Below are 19,844 nucleotides of genomic sequence, written 5' to 3' on the forward strand. Positions count from 1 at the left end.
TATAGTCTATATCCAAACCCCTGGCAACAAAAGCGAGTACACCCCTTAGAAACTACGTACATCCCTAAATGTCCAAATTGTTTGGACTGTCGTTGTTTGGATTGTCATTTTTCCTCCAAAATGTCATGTGACTCGTTACAGGAGTGCTCTTAGTATTGCTGCAAAGACTGAAGAGGTGAGGGGTCAGCCTGTTAGTGCTCAGACCATATGCCGCACTCTACATCAAATTGGTGTGCATGGCTGTCACCCCTGGAGGAAGCCTGTTCTGAAGACTGTACACAAGAAAGCCCGCAAACAGTTTGCTGAAGACATGTCAACAAAGCACATGTATTACTGGAACCGTGTCCTATGGTCTGATGAGACGGGCAGGCTTTCTTGTGTACTGTCTATAGAAGAGGCTTCCTCCAGGGGTGACAGCCATGCACACCAAATTGATGTAGAGTGTGGCGTAGTTTTTCCTTGCAGCCATGGAAGGTCTAAGGATGGGGGATGCCCAGAACATGAACTTCAGGACATGAACTTCATCTAATTCACATACTGTTTCTGACTGTGTTTTATATTGACTCTGCAAAGCTCTCTGAGACAACCTTGTTGTTATTTAGGGCTATACAGATAAAACTGAATTGAATTGTACTTTTGACTGTTTGTCTAATTGACTAATTGAGTCACGTGACATTTTGGAGGGAAAATGACACGTGGTACTCAATTTGGACATGTAGGGATGTATATAGTTTCTAAGGGGTGTACTTACTTTTGTTGCCAGGCGTTTGGATATTAATGGCTATATTTTGAGTAATTTTGAGGGGAAAATAAATTAACTCAAGTATATAAGCTGCACAAGGACTACTTTTCATTGTGCCAAAGTGTCATTTTGTCAGTGTTGTCCCATGAAAAGATATACTTAAATATCTGCAGAAATGCGAGGGGTGTACTCACGTTTGTGATATACTGTATATATGTAATGTGATTAAACTACATTTTAAATAGGTGTTTTTCATTGCATATACATATAAGCTTTGTGTTTTTTTACAAATTACTGAACCCATTGTTGTATTATCATGTAAGAGAGTCAATTAAAACACTTATTAAACAGCATTGCTTAATATATATGTAATGTGATTGCATAAATTGCATGACTTTTGTCCCTCTGAGGATGCCGTACACAGCAAAATGTGTGGAGTTGATTTTTTGGTGGAAATTATTTTTGAGTTGATTGGTGTTGATTTGGGTGTTGTTTTATCACAGACACCTCTGGCAGAGTACTGTACTAGCAGAGTTATAATCAGCCACACCCAGTTTACGTATGTGTCAGAAAATGTGCATGTGTCAGAAAACAGGCACAAAGACTTATGGGTGAAGTGACACCACGACTGTAAGTAGTGTTGTCTGTAAATAGCTGGAGTGTGTTCCCTTGAAAAAACATGTAATAGTGGCCTGACTTCTGTCTTTACTTAAGGGATGCAAAGTCCCTCTGTTACCTCTCGCGAGTGCAACAGTAGAGTACAATTACCAGTTTGGCCTATGTTCTGCACTAGGGTCCCCCAGTCATCCAGAATATTAATAACATCACAATTAATATTCAAAATTAACACTCCTATTGTAAGAAAACAAAATGTGGTTACACATCTTGGATGTAAAATGTTTGAATAGGAATTGCGTAACTTGTTCAAGTAGTTCGTTAAGTCTTACTTACATCATTTAGGCCTTTTTCATTTAACTATATAACCTAATAGTTACTTAAAGCAGTTGTGTGAAACCACTTGAAATAAGGTTCTTGCATAAATACCATGAAGTTCCGCTCTGAGACTCCCCAATTTGGCCAAATTTCATGTCCAATATGCATGTGTGATACATCATTGGAAAGCTTAAAATCTCAATTTTCTGTGGGAAGAAAAAAATTGAACAGGAGGACATTTAAAACAAACAAAAAAAAAACTTTTAAACAGCAAAACCCTATCTGGAGGTGAGAGCACACGAGAGCAGAATTACAGACACCATGACTTTAATGAGATATTATCGCGTAATTACCTTGTTTCGATCCAAAAACTCCATGTAGCATGTATCACTGAGTGCCAAGACACAGCTATGAATGGCCACAGCTGGATTTTTAGGGGATTTTATGGGTGAAACATAGTAACAAGGGTCGCGATGCAGAAATCGCAGACATCAAGGAGTGGTCGAGATATATATTATATTATTATATTATACATATATTTACCCTTTTAAACGCATTTTTTTTCTTTCCAATTTTTCTTTGTTTTGATCGATTATTTATCAGCTAACATATCGGAGTAAATGCGACAGTAACAAAAAATACAATTAAGCGATAGTTATGAGGTAGATCAGTGTTTTTCAACCGGTGTGGCGCGGCACATTAGTGTGCCGTGAGAGATCGTCAGGTGTCCCGTGAGAAATTATCTAATGTCGCATTTATATATATATATATAATATATACATATATATTGTAATGTCCGTAACTGTGTGCGGGCCCTTGAAGGGGCCATCAGACTGCAGAGAGGTGACGTAGCGGGAAGCAAGCAAAGAGGGAGGGAGAACGGCGTGTGAGCGAAGTTAGTGGTCGCATGTAGCGGATGCCGCTGTTATTATGTTTATTATTTTCCATTGTTGCCACAACAAAGTGGGAAAGTCATCACCGACTCCTCTCCTTTCCATTTCCCCATACGGGGCTATTACAATATTTTTTTTACGTCGTCGGAGGGAGTTGCAGTAGGACGGAAGGAAGGAGTAGGTAGAAAGTTCTCGGTCGTGTGAAGATGAGCCAAGTATTGCATGTGTCGCGTTCAAAAACTGCTCAGATTTTTAGCCATCAACGACCTTGCTGTCCGCGACAAAGTGGACCCCAGCACGTCTACTGCACACCATTTGGTTAGACTCGTCATGTGTTGATATACTCGAAAGTGTCATTTCTATTTTATCCAAATGTGACGACCGTCAATCCTCCCCCTGTGTTTTATTCCAACACATTGTTGAGAAAACAGCAAGGGGGCTAATGGCTAAGCAGTTCTTGAAAGCGACACGAGCATCGATCCATTCCAACAGCGCCATGGTTCCAAGCAAGCTTAAACGTCATCTCCAAACGAAACTGTCAGGGAATGCGCGGGAAGGCAGGTTGTGTGGACCCAAAAGCAGTGAAACAAAAATGCAAGGCAGGAGGCAGTGAACTAAAAAAAAAACTTTTAATAATAACTAACAAAAATCACAAAGTTTAAACAAAAGGACTATGGATCAACAAAACTTACGTAAACGGATGGACAGGTATGCGAGGGCTTGGACGGGTCTTGACTTTGGCAAGGACAGACATAGACATAGACAATGACGCAACAAGGAGTGAACAGAAAATGGGAGCTTATATACACACACGCAGACAAGGGTTAATGAGACAACAAAGAACAGGTGAGCACAGGAGGATAGACTAGGAGAAGGCACATCAGGTGAAATCAATGGGCAATCACAGGGACACGTCACACTAGGAGAAAACAAACACAAAACCTAACAGAAACACCCGTCACTTCAAAACAAGTCGATGGACTATTTGGTTCGCCTTCGTGAAAACACAGAGAAACAGGCAACTTTCTTTTTTTGGTAGAAATTACAAAAGTAAATGAGAAAGCCCTGAAAGTCAGTTAACTTGTTTTAAATCCAAAAAGTCCCACACCGTGACAGACATTAATTAATACTACCTGCCTGCAAAGCCATTGTCTGCGAGATGCTCAGCCCTGATGTGGTTAAAGACATTGCTCAAGTCCCTCTGTCAGATAATTCTGAGCTTTTTCAAACCTAACTGCTATTAAAAAAAAAAAATCATAATAAAAACAGAGGAAGACTGATAGCTGTTGAAGAATAAGGATATCGACTTTGTGTTCATCTAAACAGGCTCAAGTTTCACACTGAGTAAGTATACATACTGAGAAATTATTTTATAATTAAATATACTGTACAGAAAATAATTTTGGAACATTTTTGGCTTGTGGTGTGCCGCAAATTTTTTTCCAATGTAAAAACGTGCCGTGAGTCAAAAAAGGTTTTTTAAACTTTTCAACACTAAGGTAGATATCCATAACTTTTTAACAGACACCATTTTTTTCATTGTGACAATTTGTTTAAAAGTTTAAAATATGCGAATGAATAATTTTTTAAAGTCTTTTTTTTTTAACTTAAATATTAGACATCATTTAATGATTCTAAGCTAAGCTTTTTTCACTTGTATTTTACGAACAAATATTAAAAACACGAAAGATACTATAAAAGACACTTATTTCCACAGGCAAAACACTTTACTCTAAATGCACTGTAAACGCACCTGTAGTGTCCTCGCTAAAAGGTCTGTGCTTAGTCTAGGCTAGACAGCGAGCTTAACTCCGAAAGGATGATGCTAGGAGTCCATGTGTTTTGCTGGCTTTATTGAACTGATCCTGACATCAACGCTTTGCAGAGTAAAACTTAGAATGAAATTGAAATAAATCAGTCTCATCCTCAGTGACATAGTCACAGCATTATAATTAGCTGCTAATCCAGATAAAACACCTACACATACGGTTAGCATGCAGCTAGTGTCCGCACATTGTCCAAAACAACTACATAACTTGCTTTAAGTGTGCAATGACGAATGAAAACACGCGACAATATAAAACATGATACAAACAGGCATTCCCTCTGTAGATGTTTTACAGCATCAAAAGGCACGTAGGTTAAAGCGCAATTTTCTCTCTTTCTCGTTCACTTGGCTATGTGACTTCTTCAGGTGGGTACCCGAGTTCTTTTTGACGTTTGTAAATGCATTTTTCTTAGCGTGCATTCTTCGCGTACGGAAGAACTCCTCGCTCTAAAAAAACTGTGCCAGAATAAAAGCATGGTTGACGATGTCTTTGCCAAAAGAGCACAAGTCGCCTTTTGTTTTTGCCTCTCGAAGAGTGTTTTTACGCCCACACACCGTCTGCTACAATGGTTTAATTTTCGCTTTCGGACATCACCTCACTCGACAGGGAAGGTTCCACATTTTCATTTTTTTTTTTCCCACGGCATTATGTCGTGTTATCTAGTTCATTTACAAGTAACAGCGGTTAGGGGTTTTTTTGTTGAAATTTCATGTGTATTGTTTGACAAAGCCAAGTAGTCAGTTGGGTATCAGGGTCATTTGACGCCTTTCTGGTCTTTCTTTATAGCCCAAAAAACCCAAGGGGACTTCCAGTGTTAAGGTAGACGGACTACTCTTTGAGTGTCAAAATTATTGCTGATTCTCAGGGGTACACAGTCTCATTTGCCCCCCCGCCGAGGAAAAAAAAAAAAAAAAGATAATAATCAGATGCGTCAGTCAGCCGATTACACAGCTGTAGCCCACTCCACTCTACTACTCTCGCTCGCGCGTGCGTGCGTGCACACACACAGACACACGGGCCAACAGGTCGCGCTCATAGACGGGACTACTAGCCTGGTACACCAGACTCATAGCTGTGCTATGCAGGCATGAAAATCTCTCACCTTTCGGCGAAATTCGCCGTTTTGAAGTCAAAAAGGGCGACCTACGTGAATTGCGTAGATCCGAGGAGAAATTCTTTTTGGGAGGGGGGGGGTCGGGAGGTTTTATTTAATTATTATTATTATTATCATCATGTGATTAACTTAGTACGTAAACTGATCGGTTCTTTAAAAAAGTGACACGGACAGTCAGCAAATCCTTCTAGATGCTTCGCTGACAAGAACCAATCATCGGCCCAAGCTGCGTGCCATTATTCCAAACGCGCGCACTCCTTACGTGAAACAAGGAGTGCTCGGCGAGCCTTTGGTTGCATTGCAAAGCTGCGAAAACAAAAAGCAGGCCTTATCCACACCGGGGCAGACCAGAGCGCAGCATACACACTTGCCTGTATTTGCTTCACATTTTGCGATATAAAAAAGTTAATGCCATTCGTTGCAGCTTGCGTTGAACACTGCCAGAGCTAGCCAAATCTCCCATGAAAAAAAATAGCTCCCGTTAAATTGGCGTCAAGCTTGTGTATTTAGCGGTAATATAAACGAAGAAACACACTGTTGAGTCAAATTAAGCGGCATGCTCTCGGATTGAGGGGTCGCCTCGCATCGCATCGCTCCCGTCGTCCACCTTAGACGCGTTATTTTCGGCTGGGACTTGAGCTGACGGCCGGTGTCGGCACAACACTGGCCCAACGAGTGGTGGGAATGACTCTTGCTTCTTAAAGCTTTTCAGAAATACAGGGATCCTCGTTTTTCACGGTTAATGGGGACCAGAACCCGCCGCAATAAGTGAAAACGGCGAAGTAGCGCCCCCCCCTCCCTTTTTGTGTGTGTGTTCAATGTATTTATTCAGATTTTACATTGGAAAAAAGATACATATATATAAGACATGTTTTTTCACTTTTTTCACCAAAGTATCATTTATAAATGGTTTTCAAGCACTTCAAAATGTAAGAATTATGATAAGTTTTAAACATGTTACTGCCCCACCGAATTATTTTTAAACAAGAATAAAGTAGTAAGAAAATGCTTGGCTTTATAAAATGCTTCATACTGAGTCTACTCAAACCCTCTCAGGCTTTGTTAAACGGTGATTGACACATGTGAAAAGTTTTTCTTTTTATATATATATATTTTTTGAAGCAACTTATTTGATTGAATAATAAAAACACAAATGTCCTAGCCAAAATGTGGCCCAAACGCAAAACAACATTACTTCAATGGAAAAATTTGTTTCAATCAAGAAAAATAGTTTTCAAATGCTTTTTTTGTCTCAAATTTATTTTTGCAATCAAAAACAATTTTTTTTATTGAAGTGACTTTTTGGGGATTAAAAATATAACTATATTTTGATTGAAGCAACTTTGTTTTTGATAGAAGTAACTTTGTTTTTTGATTGAATAATAACACAAATCTACCTCCATCGTTATTGAGAGAGAAAGAAATTAAGAAAGCTTTAAAACTAAAAGCCACCGGGGAGTCTGTTATTTTTTGTTGTTGTTTTTTTTTAAAATATTTATATTTCATTAAATAGACATGCCTCGTAGGGAAAGGAGATTGAGGGATAAAAAAAGGAGTTGGATGAGGCTGCTAAAGGCAGTGGATACCTCATCAGCTGGGTGAATAGCAGACCTGGTAAGAACAGGTTTGCAAGGATAGTCGGGTATTAAATACAATTATAAACACAATTACAATGTTATTTTTCTATAAGATTTTATGTCATTGCTTTATTAATCATTAGGTGCTAGAGTTGTTAAGTATGGATAATAATGAAATAATAGTTTTGAGAAAACTGTGCTGTTGGTGGCTCAGTGACCATCTGATGTGGTTTTTTCTCAGATGAACAAGTTGAGGAAGGAAGTTTTGATGCAGAGGTTGAAGGAAGAAAAGAGGCAGACTGACTGAGTCATAGCCAGAAAGTGTGGATGACAGTTTTGATTTCTATTCACTGTTGCCCCCTCCCAATTAAAGTATGTCACAGTCGCAGCCAATTATTATCTAAAGCTGGTTAAAATTGAAGTTATGTTGTTTAAGGTGTATTAAATACTTGTTCATGTGCCCCTTTTGATCTACGAGCACCCGCCCCTCCACCGGTCTCTGCACGGCCCTGCTGAAACACAGTGTGGGTCGACAGAGCTCAATATTTTGTTGGGGTGTACAGTGTACTGGAACATATTTCCTCCACACCCTTCTCACCTTTTTAACCCCTGACCCATTTTCATGCCTGGCTATGAGAGTATGAGTCTGGCCACCTTTCAGCAGAAAAAAAATTCCAGGGCGGAGCCAGCCACAGCAAATAGACAGCGGAGCGGACCAATCAGCGACGGGCTGAGGCGACGTCGGTAAAGCGACAAGAAACTAGCGAGAGATATTTCAACATATTCAACATGGCTAGCGCGAGACAGACTGTTGGTTTTAGCGACTCGATGTGTTTTTGGTCATGTAAAACCGAATTTACCGCAGATTGGAACATATTGCCGCTGAGTCTGGTGTACCAGGCTACGGGACTACTGTCTGCTGCATTTGGCGCGATCCGGCGACACCGCATACAGCAATTTATATTACATTCAGTGGTCTCGAAATGCCCCAGAGAGATACACCAGGCTTGAAAATGTACACACACACCCTACCCCGAGGGTCAGAGACCCTCCCACCACAGTCTCCTAAAATCCTGTGGGAAACACTGTATATATATATTTTTTTTAAACTTATACAATGTGATTTCTGGATTTTTTTTTTTTTTCAGATTATGTCTATGAGTGGAAATGAATCACAAAATCACATGGGGTGCAAATACCTCTGCTCCTCACTATACACATACACACTGTATACAAACTGCATTTGTACAATGATAAGATTCCAATAATAGAAATAAACTACAACATACTATACAACTATACTATTGATGAAAATTGTAATACACAAATCCTCTCCTTAACATTGATTTGGCTTGTGACTTATTTAGTAAAGTTGTTTAATGTACATCAATATTACCCGCTCTGATGCGCTGGCAAGTTTAGTTGCTGAGGCATTGAAGCAAAGAGCTGCCAGAGGACTGTCGTGCGCTGGGACCATTGTCACTGTACTCTGAAACGACCAACAACATTTCACAAAATATATAAATTATGAATCATGCACATTGGCTTGTGTTTACAGAATTTAAACTATATGAATTAGCTTTCTTTAACCGTGATGTAAAATGATCAACAAGAGGAAAAATATGCATTCATGGCATATAACACCTCTGTTTATGAATAAGGTCATTATAATGTACAACCCTACAATGTTGCAGCCATAATATTCTAACGTAATGCTTATTTGCTCAAACGATAAAATTTAACAGTTTGAACATAAAATGACAACACATAAAAATCTTGCATTTTTGCCTAGTCCCATCACTATAAAAGAACCCGCTGTCAGTTGGCAGGGGCGCAGTATGGGGTGAAAAGTAATACTTATTCTAAGGGCCCATGCCCTGATGGGGCCCACAACGAAAATTAGAACATTAAGTAATCGTTGTCAAATTTAAATATTAATCATTTTAATTTTAATGGGAATAAAATGAAGGGTTTCTTTTTCTTGTTTTGTTTTTGGCAAAAAGTAAACACCCAGAGAGCATATGTATTGCCAGCAACACCCCCTAAACCCCCGTATTTTCATTAAATGGTTTGGTCCGCCCTTCCTTCGATCAGACCGGGAGCAGCGGTGCGCATTTACACCAGTCAATGACTCGGACTGCGTGGTACTGCAGAAATGTTTTCAAAACAAAAATCGGGTTATCAAAAGAGGAAAGAAAAGAAAGAACAACAGGAGAGGGGTAGAAAAGGCCAACGGGATGTGATAAAGTACTTCACAAAGGAAGGTTGGTGTCTTTTGTCAGTGTAGTGCTGAAAATAACCTATTACCTTAGCCCACTCCAGCCCCATCTGGAACCTCGCGATGCTCCGAAGCGAGGTCCCAACTCACTCCGTAAGAAATACGGGATTTCCAAATAATGATGGCATTTTTTGGTATCCTACAGATGTTGAAAGTTGGTGTGGAAATGTCGTTTTTTAAAATCGGCTTGAATCCAGTTTGTCCAGACTTTATTGAATTTAGTTTGTTAACAAGGGACCTCGCTTCAGAGCTATAGCTATGTGGAGATTGCGAGTTTCCAGATGGAGCTAAGCCTACTCCATAATCCAATACTGTAATTGTTTGCTAGGTAGTGTTTGCTCCACTTTTAGCTTTAATTTAATTAGTTAAATTAGTAGGCAATAGTTAGGCAAACCTGCAGCAAGCTCTTCATACTAAAACAGTTGTCTCCGCCCTTGCCTGTTGTAACAGGCACAACTCCTTTTGCTGCATCTTACACCACAGTTTGAAAATGAAGTAAGACACCTGAACACGGTGTATTCTGTTCTTTCCCCCATAACTTGTCCTCTCTTTGTCTCCTGAATGCAATTTGTAGGATGCAGCTGCAAAGCATTTTTGGAGACGTGTGCATCGCTTTGCGTATATTTAACTGTTGCAGGTGGCGAGAGAGATTTCAATAAGCTAAAACTCATAAAAAACTATTTGAGGTCCACTATGTGTCAGGACAGGCTTTCTAGTCCTGTCATGCTGTCCATTGAAAGTTTGTTGGCTAGGAAGCTAGACTTTAATGATTTGATCAGTTACTTTGCTAGCAAGAAGGCTTGGCGCTGGGTTCTTAGTGAGGTGAGCAAGGGACCATGGATCATGCAGTGACGGCTGTTAAATGTATGGCTACATTAGATCAATACACTTGCTACAGTATGTATACAAGGTCAAAAATCTGCTGCTCGCTTTGTTATATAATTCTAAAGATGATGTTATTTTAATTGTGGTTAATGTATACTGTTGTATAGTTAAATTAAAACATTTTTTCTAAGTCATTCATTATGGTATTTGCTTTGAGAATATTTCTATTAAAAATATATTTAGATTTAAAAAGATGGCCTTCAGTACATTTCTTATAGATGATATCAGTCTATTCATTTTTGCTCTATACGCTGTATGTTTACATAAATATATTTTCATCTTAAATTAAGGCAGAAAATGCACAAATTAGTGTGTAAGGATTCACCAGAATGCAGGAAATTACGTACTTGATACTTTAAATGTGTGTGTGTCCCACTGGTGGTGGGGCCCAAAGTGATATCTTTTCATGGGGCCCAAAATCCCTGGCAGCGCCCCTGTCAGTCAGGGTCAGTGGATTTCAGCCCGGCCTACCCATTTCCTTCGCAATCAAACTGTGCTGCCAAGGTACAGCCCCCTATCTCCCAAATACATAATCTCTCGTGTGTTTTATATTATTTGGGCTTTTTCTATATGTGAAGGAAACAACGCAGCGTGGCTGGTAGACAACGGTATCTCGTGCAGCAGCCGCCTATTGTGGTCGGCTCGTGTTGTGCCAGTAATCCGCTGAAGTTTTAGCGTTACATCTGTGGGCAGCAAATGAAAAATTGAGAAATCTTTCACCAGAATACATCATCTGTCGGGATGAGTATCATCATTACTCTATGTATTATGCATTGCACAGCATAGCAGACGGTCGACCACGAGCTGCACATAACGAGACGAATGCCAGTTTTCTTCTGACAAGACGACAGCGAGATGAAAATGAACCATAGTTTTCATCATATGTTCACAATGTGTAACATTTTCCTATTGTACGTGTAGCTCGTCTGTATCGCAGCAGTATTTGGGTCATGTCACTCATGCGACACGTTCCCACCCCCCTCACTGGTGTTTAGGATGTCCCTCAAGCTAGGCTGCGTTCCAGGCTTGCTTGCTTTCTGGGCAAGAGAATATGCAATGTTGCTTTAGCCTCAAAAGTGATCGTGACACCAAAAAGCATGTTTATTTCAAAATTACACGCGGTATTTTATGCTCCTGAATGAAATAGATCGCTTGGATGTGTGCGGATGCGATCAATATATTTGTTCAACTTTTCACCGTGAAAATGAGTGACTTCTGTTCCGAGTCTCAGGGGACGTTTACATGGTGACGCTCCAAGAAAACGACATATTACATGTTCGGATTTACATGGTTCCGTCTTGGTTGATGTCTCAATTCCGCGTGAAAACGATGTAGTATTCATGCCAGGCCCTACAGGGCAGTACAGTTTTACAAGGTGACAGCCAATGATGCTTTTCATTGGCAACAACTTCCTAAGCCCAGAAGACAACATTCCTGCTGACACCAACCAATGACATTTTTTTTTTCTTTTTTAATGATTTTTTCTTTTTTCCCCTTTATTGCACTTTTATTCATTGTTTTTCTGTGTATTTCATTTTTCTCTTTTAGTTTAAATGAGTGTATAACATTGCTTGTCAATTACAAAAAAAAAACTCAAAGCACTGGCATCCAAGCTTTTTTTCCCTCTTGCTTCAAAAGGCGCAAAAATGCAAAAACAAAATATATTTTAATTGAAAATATTTTTTAAAAAACTGTAAATTAAAGCCGCTGTTCCGCCATGTTTGCTGTTTTGAATGTTTGCTCGACTGTGTAGGCCCATAGTGACGTGTGCGAGTGCTGACATTATCGGCGCGAGAGCGTTCCATTCATATGGTTACGGCGCAATCCCCGCAATTGAATCCATCTGCTTTGGAGGCCGGAATCAAAAGTTTGCGTCTTCCCCTTCCGTTTTCACCGTAACCATGTAAAGGCGAGGCCACTCCACAACACAATCGTTGAGCAGCGTCACTATGTAAACTAGCCTTCAGATTGAGGAAGACGACGGATGTTTACTATACAGCCATATTGTCAGTGTTTAATTTGTAAATCATAAGGTGCCGGAACGCAAAGTCCATTTGACAGCGCAGGGATGACGAGACGGGCACAGGTCCCGGAACATACGCAGAGAACGGTGCGGAAAACAAAACGCTAATGCCCACTTGCCATGCTGTGGGATTTTACTTTTTTCTTTCTTTTCTTTTGGTCTTTTCTGACTTGTTTTGCACCATTTTCCTTCTTCTCGAGATAAGACAGTAAATGCAACTGTCTTTTTGGCATGTTGAAATACCGTTTGATCCTGGCTGCTTACTTCCCAGATGCCGCAAATTTCAATTTTTTTTTTTTTTTTTTTTTTTATGTCAGGGGTGTGATTTGTTGGTCCAGCTTTTCAGTGCATCAACAAATCTTTCAAATGACGTTAAATTTTTATAAACAACATGCAATTCTTGGGATTTGTTCGGTGAATTAATTTATGCATATTATTATACTGCAATGTCTGTAACTATCTGTAATATTCTGATATAATGTTTTCCCAGGCACCCTGAAGTGCACTCAACGGTACTGTTGTTTTGGTCACGTGATGTTGGAGTGAGATAGAGAGGCACAGGTTGTGTTCGCGCTGTTGGCTTGATGTGTTAATAAAGAAACAAAGTTGTCAGCACATCGTGTGTTCGATACCTTGTCAACAAAAAGCTCAAAACAAGACACTAAACAAGTCCCTTTAAGAGACGCTGGGACTGAGAGCTATGAGTAGTAGGAAGCAAGGGGAAGACGGGCGAGAAGCAAAAGTTTGCGGTCAAATGTGGCGGCAGTCTGCTTTTATTTTATTGTTTTCTTATTGTTGCCACAATAAAGTGGAGAAAGCCACCAAGGACTCCTCTCCTTCTTTCCCCCTATTCTGGGCTATTCCAATGCATTTTTAAAAACGTTTTTATATTTGTATTATTTTTTTATACACGAGAGGTGCCGGATCTGCTCAAATAAGTCCCGGAACACAGAGAGGCCAAAATCAAGAGGTGACGGATCTAGTTCCGGCAAGATCCGGCACAAATTAACTCCTGCATATTGTTGTATGCACGACGGCGGATTCAGCTGATTTTGTGGATTAATTTGTTTATTCTTCGCACCATGCCGAAACGTTGCATTGCAGGCTTTTGTTCCAACGCGGAAAATGGTGTGAGCCTTTTTGGGTTTCCGAAAGATCCTGTTCACAGCGAAGAATGGGCAAAACAAGTCCGACAATCAAGAGACCTTTGAATGCAATGGCAGGCAGTGGAAGTGACGAAGCTAAGTGTTTTATATTATGTCAAATGCTGGGATAATAAGGAGGTGAAAGTCGGGAGTTCGCTACTTTAGTCTATATTGTGAAAAAAATAATAAAAATAAACAGAGGTGTTCAATCTATGATTAATGTATATTCTTTTAAAAAGTAGTATGATTGTTATTCAGATTTATTCTGATTTTTTACTTACCATGTTGTTGGCATCATAAACTACAGTCTCTCCCATTGTAGCGCTGCCAGGATATGCAATGTAGGAGTTGCTTGAATGATTGGTAGATAAAGCACACAGACCTAAAAAGGGAGGAGATTTTAGGGCAAACATAGGAACAAGCCGATAAAAACAATTTAGATTTTTGTATATTACACAGACACTTCTCTAAATCAGGGGTGTGAAATGTAGGGCCCGCTGGCCCGCCAGGCTGTTCTGCCTGACAGGCACGTTGTAGCTCATTCTTACTGTAATTACAAAATCACATGCTTTTATTTTGACATTGGCACCGTAAAACCGAGGATTTGTGATTTTTGTGATTGAGTGCATATATTACCGTGTTGACCCGAATATCAGACGGTGTTTTTTGCATTGAAATAAGACTGAAAAAGTGGGAGTCGTCTTATATTCGAAGTCTAGACATTATACCCATTCACGACGCTAGATGCGCCAGATATCAATTAAGCGAATGCTGAACTTGAGGAGTAATGTTCTGTCATGACAGATCTCAGCTACTCTCAAGTTTAACCAGTTTGCATTATTTTATTGCAATGTTTATCCTTATTCGGATTTGTTTCAAGACTACAGTTACAGTTAGACCTCACTTTCATGGTTAATGCAGTTATTGAAATTTTGTTGTTTTATCACAATAGATTGGTTTATTTACATTTCAAAAACCAGAAGCCATTCATTTACGAATGTGATTGCACTTTAGTTTACATATTTAAATGTTCAGATATTAAGATTTGAATGAGGCAAAATAACATGCTTTTTCTCTCAAATATATTGTTATAATCATTTGTTTCAGATGTACTGTAATTATTTTCTGTATAAAAATTAAGTTGGTGTTCAAAAAGTCTTTTTTCAAACTTGAGTCTTGAAAAAGAGGGGGTCGTCTTATAATCAGGGCCGTCTTATATTCGGGCCAATACGACACTGCACTTGGCTCACGTTCGTATTCGTAGTTGCATTCATTAATTCAGCCTCTCTCCGTCAAAATGAATTTGACATCTAGCACCGTCAGTGGCAACCAGTGAGTTACCAAGTGACCCAAAAATGCCAATAAACCAACAGGAAGTATTAGCAAGACGTAACCTAGAAATTGTGTGTCTATATTTATACTTATATATAAATGGAACTTTCCTTGTGTGTGTTCATTCACCTATGGACTCCGAATCAGTTGGGCGGTTTTGAAGAAATTTTACACACTTTATGCGTCTGGGAGTGTTGATAGATGGGTTTGATTTCTGTTTAGGGCGGAAAATAAATTCAAAACTCTGAAAATCAGCATAGAAAATGCGACTTGATTCTGGGCAAAAGACACGCAATGTCGCAGTTGGCTTTCAAACTTTACGGTTTTTTGGTCCAAATTTAAATGTGCTGTGATGATACGTTGTGGCTTTGAGTACTCCACAAAAAGACGCTGGATTAAAAAAAAAAAATTAAATATACAATATTCCGGAATATTAAAAAGGGATTCATTTCGGCTGGATATTCATTCAGTAGCAACTGTTATTTATTATGTGTTGTGCCCGCAATGGTTCAAATGGTAGTTGGCAACCATGACTGAGTGTGGTGGTTGCCGTTGTTATGTTCTGTTTTTTTCTGTTGAAATAAGGTGGTGTATCTTGACGTCGAGCTGTATATGGGGCACAAGAGCAGCAAGAGTGAAACATAAAAATAGTCTCTTTCATTCTTCTCCAGGTCGCTCGCCACACTACTGTACACACTGATGGAAAAGCGATAGGGCATTAACCCCTTTATGGTGTCCCTTTACTCTTAGTACATTACAGCTGCATCTTTAAGGACAGTATGTTTTTTCTGCCATCCGGTTGTATTGCATTCACGTCACAAACCCTTGCAACACCGCGCCATACTGCTAGTTACAGGGTTCAAGCAGGGTCTAAAAAACTTGAAAAAAGCCTTAAAATATATAATTGTAAATTAAGGTCTTGAAAAGGTCTTAAATTTTGTTTGCAAGTCTTGAATTTCACTTTCTCAAATGTCTTAATTTTTCCCTGTCTTATCTGCGTGATAGAGCTAATAGCAGTCTAATAAGTAAACTAACAAAAAAAGTATGGAACGTTGTGTCGTAAATGTATTTTTCATTTTTTCCGACTTTATCGATCTCTGACCGAGAAATGCGCTGTTTCGATTGGAAAATCCAGATTTCCGCGTTTTCGAAAATGCAGCATTTCATTGGAGCTGTACGTTCAGTCAGTCGCTGACAAGCTATCGTCGTCGGTGCAGCAACTTTAGGATGGGAAAGTGCAGATTTAACCCATTGTAGTTGAGTGACTATAAATATGACTGGGTTCAGGCTGTGCCAGGGAATGAAAGTGAGGTTCGATCCAGCCTGTGCCGTAAAAACTTGAAGCTCGGCACAATGAAAAATACGGCCTTGGAGTCGTACATGAAGTGCTAAACATTTAGCACGCTCAGCAGCTACACGGAGGCATGCACCCATATCCCAGGTGTGCTCAGCTAACCCAACGCTAACCTCAAGAGTCACATCGAATGCCAGCAGCAACGAATTCCTCTCAGCCAGGTAACATGCGAGCTCTTTGTGGCTCGACGCCAACTCTTAAAGTAGAGGTGAAGTGGACACTAAAAACAATATCGGACCACCACTCGTATTCCTCAAATGACAGTAGAAGCGAGCTTTTCTAAGTCATGTTCCCCGACTCAGAGATCGCCACTACTTTCACATGTGGGAGCAACAAGACTGCCTACATTACAAAGTTTGGTCTGGCCCCGAGCAGGTCAATAAGGCGTCAGGATTTGTGGTCATGCTTGACGAAAGTCTAAACAAAAGTACAAAAACCAAACAGCTTGACATTCATCTGCGCAACTGGGTTGGTGACCGCGTCCACTCAAGGTACTGAGTTAAAAAAAAAAAAAAACTCTACAATGTGTGATTGTTAATGAGTGATTGTTAATGAGTTCAAACAATTATAACTAACATGGTACTTTGTTCTTTGTGTGATCTATCCACACACAGGTGCATACACACACTTCTCACACTGTAGTTGTGTTGTTTTTATGGTCTTGTTAATACAGCGTTGACATTGTTCCAGCTCCATTGGTCAAATGCAGACATTCTGTCGGACATTCACTCGCACACACTAACACATTTCTTGCAGTTACTGTGTTTTGTATATGATTTCGTCAAATATGTTAAGACGTTGTTTTGTGTAATATAGCTGCACACACACACTCCTCACACAGGTGTTTTGTTTCTTACAGTGTTGAGAGATTGCAGCCAGATTAATTTTTATTGGACTGTATGCTCCATTTGTAATACATTTGCACAAGGTGTGGGAATGCACACACTGTATTGTTTTATTAAAAAAGTGACTGTTACTTGTCCCTGTTTTATGCTGTTATTCTTAGTCATTCTGACAGATTATTTTGCATTATTTGACTAACTAACAAAATGCCTTCTGATGAGGAGTCACCATTTTGAGCATAAATAAACGAGTGATTTTTCTACAAAGACAAATTTAAATTGACACCCAATTAAACAAGGATAATTACTGTATCAAACGACCACTAATTTCGTCTAATCCAATGATTTTAAATTGAATAAATGTGTGATGATTTTTGCACATTCTTTTTGAATCACTCTGTATAATAAAAAGTTGAAAATTGAATAATTTGCATACACAATAAGATTTTAAACATTTTTTTTTTTTTTACTGCAATGAGGTCCAGAAATGCTGGTGTCACATGTGATACATTTGGCGGTATCGTTAATGTACACCTTGGACTTATACTTGTTCATTTACAGTACCTGTTCATAATGTAAGTCATTTGTAGTTTTTTTTTTTTTTTTTTTTTTTTGCTCATGTGCGTAATTTTTTTTTTTTTTAAATATGTAACTCAATGTTTGCACATCATTGAAAAAAAATAAAATTTTGAATGAAAATCAGTTTCTCATGTATTTTTTCCATGTCTTATTGTGTGTTAAAGGGTATGACTACCAAAAGCATGTTTGACCCCCCCCCCCCCCAAAAATAAATTAAAGTTCTGGCTCCGTGGCGACCTTTATGTCAGGGAGTTCCATCAAGAAATTCTAGCAATTTTCATCCCTGCTAATAGCACTTGCTGCAAATACATTCATATTGTCTTCAACAAATAGCCAAAGAAATCTGAACCCTTTTGGCCACTTGGGCTTCAATTCCAGAGAGCAAATTAACCACCATGAGGCTTTAACCAACTTCCTTTGAGACAGACAAACATCCTCTGCTGCCACCTCCTGTCAATACTGTTGTCGTACAACATATTGCTACTGTGCGTCATGCTTATCATTTAGCTTCCTTTTGAAACTGTTGAGTTTGAATGAACTTTGATTTGATGACATTGATGTTGTTTTTGACAGCCCTTTTAATTTTAGTCTTATTCTTTTTGGACAAAAACACTTATTAGTCTTAGTCCATATTTTTCTCATTTCAAAATGTGTTTATCTTTTTCTAGTTTTAGTCAACGAAAACTCTTATTTCGTCTAGTTTTAGTCAGTGGCGTCTTTAGGCCTATTTTAGGGAGGCTTTAGTTCCCCTCACATATTGTTAAGCCCCCCTCCTAAATAATTTGGTGTTGTTTTATAGAAAAAAATATAAAACATTACCAAAAAAATTTGAGATAATGAGGATAAAGTTGCCAAAATATTAGTTTAAATCAGTGCTTCTCAATTATTTTCTGTTACGCCCCCCCAGGAAGATGTAAACGTTTCGCCCCCCCCCCCCCACAACTTTCTGCCGCCACTGATTTGTATCATTTGCTTATAAATTATTAATATATGTATACCTCTGCATACTATTGTGTTCTTTTTAATATTAAAAAATATATATAAAGCTCAACTTACAATCAAGTATAGAAAAGACAAAGTGCATCACTTTGCCTGAATTAAAAAAAAAAAAAAAAAGTCACATCCAATCTGTAAAAATACATTCACGGTACATTTTTTGACCATCTAATAGTGAAAAATAAATTTTCATAAAATCAATCAATAAACACTAATAAATTCAAATAACCATTTAACTGTAAAAACAAAAAATAATCAAACAAAAACAACAGTGTCATTGGACAGTGGGACAGTTTTCATTTTTGCTATTTTGCACTGAGCAACTTGCTATGCCGCGGGACGATTGTTGACAATATTCGGCACATCTTGGCTGAAAAAAAAATCAAGTGGCTTATCAATGGGAATGGGGTCTAATGTTTATAAGTGACATCTTATTTGATGTGGCTTCCTGTTGTCCGTTGCAAACATTTCTAGACACAGACTGGTTTTTTCTCGTCTTCCACTGTATTAAGAGTCTAAGCCAAATGCTACATACCCTTAGTCATATTTCCTCGTCTTAGCTCATAATACCTCCAGTGCTCTTTGCTGTGTGCTCTTGCTTTGTTCTAAAATACTGCGCACACTTTGAAAAGGATACATTATTCAAGTATGGCAAAAAAGTATTTTCCCCGAGGTCACATGCGCCCCCCCTGGCATCGCTCTGCGCCCCCCTAGGGGGGGCCGGCCCCACTATTTGAGAAGTACTGGTTGAAATCAATAATCAAATAACCTGTTATTATTGAAGGGAACCTCGGACTTAAAGACTTGTAGGCTCCAATAAGCCACAATTGTTCGCTTTTTGTAAATATGTTATTAGAAACACATAAAATATTGCCATTGATTTAAAAACCTATAATATTTAGAACATGCTTTGACCTACGGAGGGCGCCATGTTTTATAGACGCTCAGGGTGATGACGTAGATTGTCACTGTCACTCGATGAATACTACCGGTATTCTGCCAAAATGTGCTACACTGGCGAAATGTCTGCATGAGGCGACACCCAAAGTACTACCGTGCGCTTTCAACATGTTTTGTTTAGATGCATACAGGCAGAAAGTACGAAAAAAATGCCTTACAAATCGACACTGCTTTAAAGCTACCACAGGAAAACACAGTGGTTAAAAGTATGAGAGGAAAATACATGCAAAAAGTATTTTGAGGCAATAGAACGGTAATAAAAACTCAATAAAAACAAAAGTAGTGCGTACTCGCCACTTTAAATCGATGTGCGCATGCGTGCGGATGCTAGTGCAAGCGCACTGAGCATTGATAGATGTCTC

The 19,844-nt window shown here is 39.0% G+C and overlaps 1 protein-coding gene across 3 annotated transcripts in view; it reads right to left on the reverse strand.

Moving 5' to 3' along the window:
* LOC130931986 (WD repeat domain phosphoinositide-interacting protein 1-like) overlaps positions 1-19,844 on the reverse strand; it is a 79,225-nt gene that overhangs the window by 31,696 nt on the left and 27,685 nt on the right. For all 3 annotated transcript variants that reach the window (XM_057861309.1, XM_057861307.1, XM_057861308.1), the window contains exons 5-6: positions 13,701-13,801; positions 8,485-8,577 (exon numbers count right to left, since the gene is read on the reverse strand). In XM_057861309.1, coding sequence (XP_057717292.1) covers positions 8,485-8,577; positions 13,701-13,801 — 194 coding nt within the window. The remainder of the gene's footprint in view (positions 1-8,484; positions 8,578-13,700; positions 13,802-19,844) is intronic.

The sequence above is a fragment of the Corythoichthys intestinalis genome, chromosome 16 (assembly GCF_030265065.1).
Source record: "Corythoichthys intestinalis isolate RoL2023-P3 chromosome 16, ASM3026506v1, whole genome shotgun sequence".
Taxonomy (NCBI): domain Eukaryota; kingdom Metazoa; phylum Chordata; class Actinopteri; order Syngnathiformes; family Syngnathidae; genus Corythoichthys; species Corythoichthys intestinalis.